Below are 10,621 nucleotides of genomic sequence, written 5' to 3' on the forward strand. Positions count from 1 at the left end.
TATTTATTTTATTTTATTTCACCTTTATTTAACCAGGTAGGCTAGTTGAGAACAAGTTCTCATTTGCAACTGCGACCTGGCTAAGGTAAAGCATAGCAATTCGACACATACAACAACACAGTTACACATGGAATAAACAAAACATACAGTCAATAATACAGTAGAACAAAAGAAAACAAAAAGTCTATATACATTGAGTGCAAATGGTGGTGAAGTAATTACAATATAGCAATTAAACACTGGAATGGTAGATGTGCAGAAGATGAATGTGCAAGTAGAGATACTGGGGTGCAAAGGAGCAAGATAAATAAAATAAATACAGTATGGGGATGAGGTAGATTGGATGGGCTATTTACAGATGGGCTATGTACAGGTGCAGTGATCTGTGAGCTGCTCTGACAGCTGGTGCTTAAAGTTAGTGAGGGAGATATGAGTCTCCAGCTTCAGTGATTTTTGCAGTTCGTTCCAGTCATTGGCAGCAGAGAACTGGAAGGAAAGATGACCAAAGGAGGAATTGGCTTTGGGGGTGACCAGTGAGATATACCTGCTGGAGCGCGTGCTACGAGTGGGTGCTGCTATGGTGACCAGTGAGCTGAGATAAGGCGGGGCTTTACCTAGCAGAGACTTGTAGATAACCTGTAGCCAGTGGGTTTGGCAACGAGTATGAAGTGAGGGCCAGCCAACGAGAGCATACAGGTCGCAGTGGTGGGTAGTATATGGGGCTTTGGTGACAAAATGGATGGCACTGTGATAGACTGCATCCAGTTTGTTGAGTAGAGTGTTCGAGGCTATTTTTAAAATGACATCACCGAAGTCGAGGATCGGTAGGATGGTCAGTTATACGAGGGTATGTTCGGCAGCATGAGTGAAGGAGGCTTTGTTGCGACATAGGAAGCTGATTCTAGATTTAATTTTGGATTGGAGATGCTTAATGTGAGTCTGGAAGGAGAGTTTACAGTCTAACCAGACCCCCAGGTATTTGTAGTTGTCCACGTATTCTAAGTCAGAGCCGTCCAGAGTTGTAATGCTGGACGGGCGAGCAGGTGCGGGCAGTGATCGGTTGAATAGCATGCATTTAGTTTTACTTGCGTTTAAGAGCAGTTGGAGGCCATGGAAGGAGAGTTGTATGGCATTGAAGCTCGTCTGGAGGTTTGTTAACACAGTGTCCAAAGAAGGGCCAGAAGTATACAGAATGGTGTCGTCTGCGTAGAGGTGGATCAGAGAATCACCAGCAGCAAGAGCGACATCATTGATGTATACAGAGAAAAGAGTCGGTCCGAGGATTGAACCCTGTGGCACCCCCATAGAGACTGCCAGAGGTCCGGACAACAGGCCCTCCGATTTGACACAATGAACTCAATCAGAGAAGTAGTTGGTTAACCAGGCGAGGCAATCATTTGAGAAACCAAGGCTGTCGAGTCTGCCAATAAGAATGTGGTGATTGACAGAGTAAAAAGCCTTGGCCAGGTCGATGAATACGGCTGCACAGTAATGTCTCTTATCGATGGCGGTTATGATGTCGTTTCGGACTTTGAGCGTGGCTGAGGTGCACCCATGACCAGCTCTGAAACCAGATTGCATAGCGGAGAAGGTACGTTGGGATTCGAAATGGTCGGTAATCTGTTTGTTAACTTGGCTTTCGAAGACCTTAGAAAGACAGGGTAGGATAGATATTGGTCATCCTGACTGATGGCAGCCCCCTCTTGCATAATCAGTGCTTGGAGTTTGTCAGAATTTGTGGGGTTTTGTTTGTGCATCCGCCTCTTGAACCACAAGTTCTCAATGGGACTAAAGTCTGGGGAAAAAACAAATACATTCTAAAAGCTTTAACAAGAGCAAGGTATTGCGTTTCATTTGAAAACAGCATAACAGTTTGTAAAAGCACCTGGCCATGGACCCAAAATATCAATGTTTTGTTCCCCGAGCCACTTAGTTATCACTTTTGCCTTATGGCAAGGTGCTCCATCATGCTGGAAAATGCATTGTTCGTCACCAAACTGTTCCTGGATGGTTGGGAGAAGTTGCTCTCAGAGGATGTGTTGGTACCATTCTTTATACATGGCTGTGTTCTTCGGCAAAATTGTGAGTGAGCCCACTCCCTTGGCTGAGGAGCAACCCCACACATGAGAGGTCTCAGGATGCTTTACTGTTGGCATGAAACAGGACCGATGGTAGCGCTCATCTTGTCTTCTCCGGACAAGCTTTTTTCCGGATGCCTCAAACAATCGGAAAGGGGATATATCAGAGAAAATGACTTTACCCCAGTCCTCAGCTGTCCGATCCCTGTACCCTTTGCAGAATATCAGTCTGTCCCTGATGTTTTTCCTGGAGAGAAGTGGCTTCTTTGCTGCCCTGCTTGACACCAGGCCATCCTCCAAAAGTCTTCGCCTCACTGTGCGTGCAGATGCACTCACACCTGCCGGCTGCCATTCCTGAGCAAGCGCTGTACTGGTGGTGCCCGATCCCGCAGCTGAATCAACTTTAGGAGACGGTCCTGGCGCTTGCTGGACTTTCTTGGGCGCCCTGAAGCCTTCTTCACAACAATTGAACCGCTCTCCTTGAAGTTCTTGATGATCCGATAAATGGTTGATTTAGGTGCAATCTTACTGGCAGCAATATCCTTGGCTGTGAAGACCTTGTTGTGCAAAGCAATGATGATGTCACATGTTTCCTTGCAGGTAACCATGATTGACAGAGGAAGAACAATGATTCCAAGCACCACCCTCCTTTTGAAGCTTCCAGTCTGTTATTCGAACTCAATCAGCATGACAGAGTGATCTCCAGCCTTGTCCTCGTCAACACTCACACCTGTGTTAAGGAGAGAATCACTGACATGATGTCAGCTGGTCCTTTTACGGCAGGGCTGAAATGCAGTGGAAATGTTTTTGGGGGGATTCAATTAATTTGCATGGAAAAGGGGGACTTTGCAATTAATTGCAATTCATCTGATCACTCTTCATAACATTCTGGAGTATATGCAAATTGCCATCATACAAACTGAGGCAGCAGACTTTGTGAAAACTAATATTTGTGTCATTCTCAAACCTTTTGGCCACAACTGTACATAGTGTACTACCTTTTACCAGAGCCCTATGGGTCCTGGGTCAAAAGGAATGCATTACATAGGGAATAGGGTGCAAGCTCAGACTTCATTGTGGGAAATGTTTGCCCTGTTGGTTGCTGGGAATGTGGAGATTTTACTTGCTATTTCTTTATTCTTATTTCTTTATGTGTGTTGTGTTCTTTACTGAAGTCACAGCTCCAAGGGATCTCTCTTCTCTGTCCTCTGTTGTTTACATGTTGGTCATTTAGCAGACACTCTTATCCAGAGTGACTTGCATAATAAATACGAATAACACATTTATAACAAAATAATACAATTTATTCAGAAATGTATTCATTCTACTACAAACTAGGCTCAATATTTAGTCACAGGCTACATATCATATGGACATTCCTATACAATAAGAATGTTCACGTTGACATTTTAGTCTTGTGCAATTTAAAGTTAATGATGTCGCTGTCATTTATATAAACAGGTAACTTTAAAAGTCTTTTCAAGGAAAACTTCGGCATTTTGGCAATGATAGCAGATACCCCTAGACTTCGTCATTGCGCTAACGCTAGTTAGCATAGGCTCACGAAACTACCTCTAACTTCCTTCATACTAAACACAGAGACATAAAAATGGTATCCACGATTTCATCTGACTCTGGGGAAGTAGACAAAGGACATCATTGCCAAAATCCCGAAGTATCCCTTTAAATAAACAAGTCATTTAACGAGTCATTTAACGAGTCATTTAACCAGTCATTTAACCAGTCATTAAACAAGTCATTAAACAAGTCATTAAACAAGTCATTTAACCTGTCTAGGATCAGCGTGGCGCTAGCGGCACACCCCCCCCCCCCCCACTGAAAAACCAGTGCCGCGAAATTCAAAAAAAATATTTTTTTAAAATATTTAACTTTCACACATTAAAGTCCAATACAGCTAATGAAAGACACAGATCTTATAAATCCAGTCAACATTTCCGATTTTTAAAATGTTTTACAGGGAAGACACAATATGTAAAGATGTACATCTATTACCTAAAAACACATTAGCATAATCCACCATCTTTTATTTGTCCACCAACACCAGTAGCCATCACCAATTCGGCTAAACTAAGATATTTATAGCCCCTAACCAACAAAAAAACTCATTAGATGACAGTCTGATAACATATTTATGGTATGGGATAGGTTTTGTTAGAAAAAAGTGCATATTTCAGGTATATGGCATAGTTTACAATTGCACCCACCATCACAAATGGACTAGAATAATTACAATGAGCAACGTGTTTACCTAACTACTAATCATCAAACATTTCGTAAAAATACACAGCATACACGAATCGAAAGACACAGATCCTGTGAATACAGACAATATTTCAGATTTTCTAAGTGTCTTACAGCGAAAACACAATAAATCGTTATATTAGCTTAGCACATAGCAATTAGCAGCCCAGCATTGATTCTAGCCAAAGTGAGCGATAAAAGTCAACATCGCCAAAAGATATTAATTTTTTCACTAACCTTCTCAGAATTCTTCCGATGACACTCCTGTAACATCACATTACAACATGCATATACAGTTTGATCGAAAATGTTTATATTTAGCCACCAAAATCATGGTTAGACAATGTGAAATGTAACTCGGCTGGTCAGAATTTGTCCTTGCGCCACTTAGACAGTGATCTACTCTTATACATAAATACTCATAAACGTGACTAAAAAATATAGGGTGGACAGGGATTGATAGACAATTTAATTCTTAATACAATTGCGTTATTACATTTTTTAATTTATCCTTACTTTTCAATACAGTTTGCGCCAAGCGAAGCTACGTCAAAAAACATGGCGTCCTAAGCCACTAAAATGTTTCGACAGAAACACGATTTATCATAATAAAAATGTCCTACCTTGAGCTGTTCTTCCATCAGTATCTTGGGCAAAGGATCCTTTCTTGGGAGAAATCGTCTTTTGGTGGAAAGCTGTCCTCTTGCCATGTGGAAATGTCAACTACGTTCGGGATGAACTGAAAAGCGTGCCCAACTTTTCACATCGTTGCAAAAATAAATGTCCCAAAATCGCACTAAACGGATATAAATTGCTATAAAACGCTTTAAATTAACTACTTTGTGATGTTTGTAACTCCTATAACGAGTGAAAAGATGACCGGAGAAATATAACAGGCTAAACTAACGCTTGGAACAGGAGAGGGTCGGTGTCTTCCACGCGCGTTACGCAGCAAGAAAAGACTTGCTAGCTAAAGGTTTTTTTCATTTGTAGGGCCTGTGAACGAGCAATCGAGCCCGTTGGAATCGTCATCACGTAAAGGCATCCAGGGGAAGACGTAAGAAGTGTCCGTATAGTCATAGCAACGACAGTGCCCTTTTAACTGACTTCAGAAAAGTGGCCAACATTTCTCAAATCTGACTCCATGTCAGGGAAATTGCTGTAGAATGGGCTCTGTTCCACTTAGAGACAAAATTTCAACTCCTATAGAAACTATAGACTGTTTTCTATCCAATAATAATAATAATATGCATATTGTACGATCAAGGATTTTGTGGGAAGCCGTTTAAAAAATTAGCCACATTAGCATAAATAGTCTAAACAGCGCCCCCATCCCCAACAGGTTAACAAGTAATTTAACAAGTCATTAAACAAGTCATTTAACCAGTCATTTAACCAGTCATTTAACCAGTCATTTAACCAGTCATTAAACACGAAATTTAACGAGTCATTTAACAAGTCATTCAACAAGTCATTAAACAAGTCATTAAACAAGTCATTACACAAGTCATTACACAAGTCATTACACAAGTCATTACACAAGTCATTTAACAAGTCATTTAACAAGTCATGAAACAAGTCATTTAAATGAAATAAAACATAGTAGAAACAGAGAATGTGAACCGTTGACCTCAGATGTTTCCAGGTCGACTCTATGTCAAGAGGTCAGTGATACAATCACTTGGTCCATTTCCACGGGTCAACATCAAAGCCAAAGACAAAAACACATCAACGTCCATTATTCACTTCGAAGACGTCTACGTTACAGCCAAGCTACACTCCACAGATGGAAGCCTTCACTAAAGTTAAGGTCCATTTCAATCAATTCAGGAAATATACAAAATAATCAGAAATCCATTTTCCATGGAAACCTTTTTTATATTTAAAGAATTTTGAATTTATTTCCTGAATTAGGCGTTCTCTTATCATCACTGCTTCTGAGGGAAAATGCTGGGTCTCACACAGGTACAGCCCACATTTACAATCTCACTGTCCAGTTTGTAGAAATATCCCTTCTTCTTCCCCTTCTTCTTCCTCCCTCCACTGCTGCCCTTCTCTCCCTGAACCCTGCAGAAAAGTCCCAAAGGTCAGACAACTGTTTCAGATACATTAATTATAACATTAAAAAACAAAAAATTAAATGTACATTTATCACCCTTTATTTCTCAAGCAAAAGTGAATGTTAACTTAATTCAATTCAATACATGAATTTATCCTCTGAGAAGCGATTTAAGAAAAGGTAAGTCAGTTATAAGCATCTTAAATCATAATAATATCATCATTTGTCCATAGATTACCTGCGAAGCACCAAGGTCTGATGGATTATGGGTTTGGACTCCAACCCCATGTCCTCTTCTCCGTCTGGGGTTAGACAGCCAGACGTCTGGCACTGAGCCTGGGAGAGATGTTGAGGGACCCGGGTCTCATCGTACGTGTCGCTGGTTAGGGACAGCGGGAGGAATAGGGGGGGGAGTGGAGAGAGACCTGTTATTCATCGCCTAAAGAATTAACTCGTAAAGTGTATATAATTGAGACACAAAATGCCATAAAACACATTTAATAATATATATGGAAAACCATTCTATTTCCGTTAAACATGTAATTTATGTACTGTACATTTTTTAGTTATGAACACATCACATCCAGTCCAAAAGTGGCTGTACTATAACAAAGTCACCTGTATGTCCATGGAGAGAGAGACCTGGAGTCTATGTGAAGGACAGGGACAGCGGTCTTCAGGTTAGGATCCAGAAACAACCCTACAGTCATTCCTCTCTGTCCAAAGACCTTGTCTGATCCGGAGCCTTTGGCGGCCTTCGGTTTGGTCTTCTGGCCTTTCTTACGTCCGTCCAGTGACATGATTAAACCCAGCACCAGTAAACCTCTGAAGACCTGACCAACACGACAGCGCTTCAATATCCGATACCCTATATCTATAATAACACTTATAAAATGGTGGTCATTTAGTGATGTACAGCACATAAAGTTATCATGATACAAAGGCTGGTTTACACAGACAACTCTGATCTTTTGCCTAATTATTGGAAAGACCAATTAGAGGAAAAATATCAAAATCAAAAATGAATGGTAGAAAAATGGCACCTATCCTACCTGATATCCCAACAGGCAAAACTTAAGAGTTAAAGAGTTAACAGCTGAGACTCACCATGACCAGAAGCATATCTGTCTGTCTCTCTCTCTCTCTCTCGCTCTGTCTCTGTCTGTCTCTCTCTCGCTCTCTCTCTGCTGTCTGTCTGTCTCTTCAGAGTGAAACGTTGCTGTGACAGAATGTTTCAAGTTGCCTTTGTTCTAGAAGCAGTGTTCCAATGCTGTACGTATTTCCGGTGACTGTCATCGATCAACAGATAACACACTTAGAGCAAAAAATATTGATGATGTAGTTAGATGTTTTATCTCAGAGATAGTATCAAGATGTTTCAGAGCATATGTAATGAAAATGCAAAACCATAGAATATCTATTAAGTAATAACAACCAAGGTTTGGGTCAATTCCATTTTAATTCCAGTCAAATCAGGAGGTACACTGAAATTCCAAATTCAATTATCTTCAATGCTTTTTCAATGAGCAAAAAAATGTTCACTGGAATTTGGTGAACTTTCTGAATAGACTGGAATTGAAATGGAATTGACCTTTAACCCTGTCAGGTACATACAGTTGGTTTGAGAGAACCATGTCAGCAGGAACACATATCAAAATAAACCTCAGGTCGTGACCTTTAACTCAGGAAGCCAACATATAACTCTGTTTAAATGGTAGTGTTCTACAGAATCCCATCCTTTTTACCATTTATCACCAGAACGATCTGACTACTACGACTTCTTCTCTACATCCTCTTGTTGGCCTTACTTCTTTTTTTTTCTTCTTCTTCTTCTTTCCATTTCCTTAAGCTGTTCCATTTTACTTGACCTTGTTTTGACTTACTGTAATCTCAACGTTAGAAAACCCCCGGTTAGAGTCTTTCTCCTGCTGTTAAAACTCTAACCCTTGTTAGCTAACAAGAACACACATATATCAAAGCTGTGAAACTGACGACCTAGGTGACAGACATACTGAACAGACAAATGCCTAACGTCTGGGGTTAGAAAGGTGTGAACAGGGAGTTTTCAGGGAGTGTTGTGGTGATAATACAGTAAGTCTGTAGTAGGCAACGCATGTCAGTCTTTCCTGGTTTGACGGGTTGATGAGAGACGAACTGCTTCTCGCAAGAGTTTTTATGAGAAATATTACTGATGCCGAAAATTCCAGATTTTCCCGCATAATCAAATAACATTCAGGCCAGACACCAATACCTCACAAGACATGCTACCAGGGGTCTCTTCACAGTCCCCAAGTCTAAAACGAACTCACAGCAACGCACAGTTCTATACAGAACCATGATCGCATGGAACTCCCATCTCCAAACACTCAAGCAAATAGTAAAATTAACTTTTAAAAAAAGGATTTTAAAAAAATTACTCATATGAGAGGACACACACACAGACACACTAACAAACATTATTTCATTAGTTGTATTGTTTTGTATTCGTTTTTAGTTGTATTGTTTTGTATTCGTTTTTTAGTTGAATTGTTTTGTATTCGTTTTTTAGTTGTATTGTTTTGTATTCGTTTTTTAGTTGAATTGTTTTGTATTCGTTTTTTAGTTGAATTGTTTTGTATTCGTTTTTTAGTTGTGTAACGCTCTGGGTGTCGGGGGGTGTGAAGTCAAGCGCAGGAACAACAGACAGTTCAATTATGGTGCTTTTAATGCACAACTGGCAAACAACGTCCACACGAATAAACACTGGGTGCAACAAACAAATGTCCCCTACACGGAGGACAAAAAACCCAGTCCAAAATACAATTGATGAACGAAACCAACAAACGTTCATCTACTCCCGAATCCGACATACAGCTGAACAATCCCGCACAAAGAACCGTACGGGCTGGCTGACTAATAAAGCCCCACTAATTATAAATCACCTCAACACAGGTGATACAAATAAACACATAAGGAGGGGGAGGAAAAAGAGTCAGTGGCAGCTAGTAGGCCGGTGACGACGACCGCCGAGCCCCGCCCGAACGGGAAGGAGAGCCTGCCTCGGTCGGAGTCGTGACAAGTTGAATTGTTTTGTATTCGTTTTTTAGTTGTATTGTTTTGTATTCGTTTTTTTGTTGAATTGTTTTGTATTCGTTTTTTAGTTGAATTGTTTTGTATTCGTTTTTTAGTTGTATTGTTTTGTATTCGTTTTTTAGTTGTATTGTTTTGTATTCGTTTTTTAGTTGTATTGTTTTGTATTCGTTTTTTAGTTGTAGTGTTTTGTATTCGTTTTTTAGTTGAATTGTTTTGTATTCGTTTTTTAGTTGTATTGTTTTGTATTCGTTTTTTAGTTGTAGTGTTTTGTATTCGTTTTTTAGTTGAATTGTTTTGTATTCGTTTTTTAGTTGAATTGTTTTGTATTCGTTTTTTAGTTGAATTGTTTGAGGAGAAACATCTCACCCTGAATCTGTTCCTGCACTTTCAGGAAGTGTTCACAGTCTCCTTGAAGATCTTCCTTGAACACTTCCAGTTTCCTCTGGAAGGAGAGGACAGATGTCATCAAATTACACACTGAGTTGTTCTTACCCTGTAGTTTCACGTCGAGCTCATTAAGGTGTGATGTCGAAACCAGAAAAACAACAATATCCATATCCAATATCCAGTGAATGCGAGAAGACTCCGGTGGACCGATCATACTGGGCTTTGAGATAGTTTATTTTGCGTGTCCTCACCTCAGACTGATGTGGATATGTTTGTGTCCTCACCTCAGACTGATGTGGATATGTTTGTGTCCTCACCTCAGACTGATGTGGATATGTTTGTGTCCTCACCTCAGACTGTGGATATGTTTGTGTCCTCACCTCAGACTGATGTGGATATGTTTGTCCTCACCTCAGAATGATGTGGATATGTTTGTCCTCACCTCAGACTGATGTGGATATGTTTGTCCTCACCTCAGACTGATGTGGATATGTTTGTGTCCTCACCTCAGACTGTGGATATGTTTGTGTCCTCACCTCAGACTGATGTGGATATGTTTGTCCTCACCTCAGACTGCTGTGGATATGTTTGTGTCCTCACCTCAGACTACTGTGGATATGTTTGTGTCCTCACCTCAGACTGATGTGGATATGTTTGTCCTCACCTCAGACTGCTGTGGATATGTTTGTGTCCTCACCTCAGACTACTGTGGATATGTTTGTGCCCTCACCTCAGACTGATGTGGATATGTTTGCTCAAAAGA

General features: G+C 40.4%; 1 protein-coding gene across 1 annotated transcript; it reads right to left on the minus strand.

Moving 5' to 3' along the window:
* Nucleotides 1–6,268: 6,268 nt before the first annotated feature.
* Nucleotides 6,269–7,521, minus strand: il17a/f3 (interleukin 17a/f3). The gene is made up of 4 exons (XM_055873544.1): nt 7,507–7,521; nt 7,018–7,232; nt 6,638–6,778; nt 6,269–6,407 (listed from the first exon to the last, which is right to left on the minus strand). The coding sequence occupies exons 1-4, from the start codon at nt 7,519–7,521 to the stop codon at nt 6,269–6,271; spliced, it is 510 nt and encodes a 169-aa protein (XP_055729519.1).
* Nucleotides 7,522–10,621: the final 3,100 nt, after the last annotated feature.

Source organism: Salvelinus fontinalis, chromosome 20, assembly GCF_029448725.1.
Source record: "Salvelinus fontinalis isolate EN_2023a chromosome 20, ASM2944872v1, whole genome shotgun sequence".
Lineage (NCBI taxonomy): Eukaryota > Metazoa > Chordata > Actinopteri > Salmoniformes > Salmonidae > Salvelinus > Salvelinus fontinalis.

Bases quoted from the DNA above. Each gene is read 5' to 3' on its own strand.
- il17a/f3 (XM_055873544.1), bottom strand. The intron at 6,779-7,017 runs GTGACTTTGTTA...GTCCCTAACCAG, and splicing joins CTCTCTCCATGGACATACAG to CGACACGTACGATGAGACCC. The intron at 6,408-6,637 runs GTAATCTATGGA...ACTTTTCTGCAG, and splicing joins CAGACCTTGGTGCTTCGCAG to GGTTCAGGGAGAGAAGGGCA.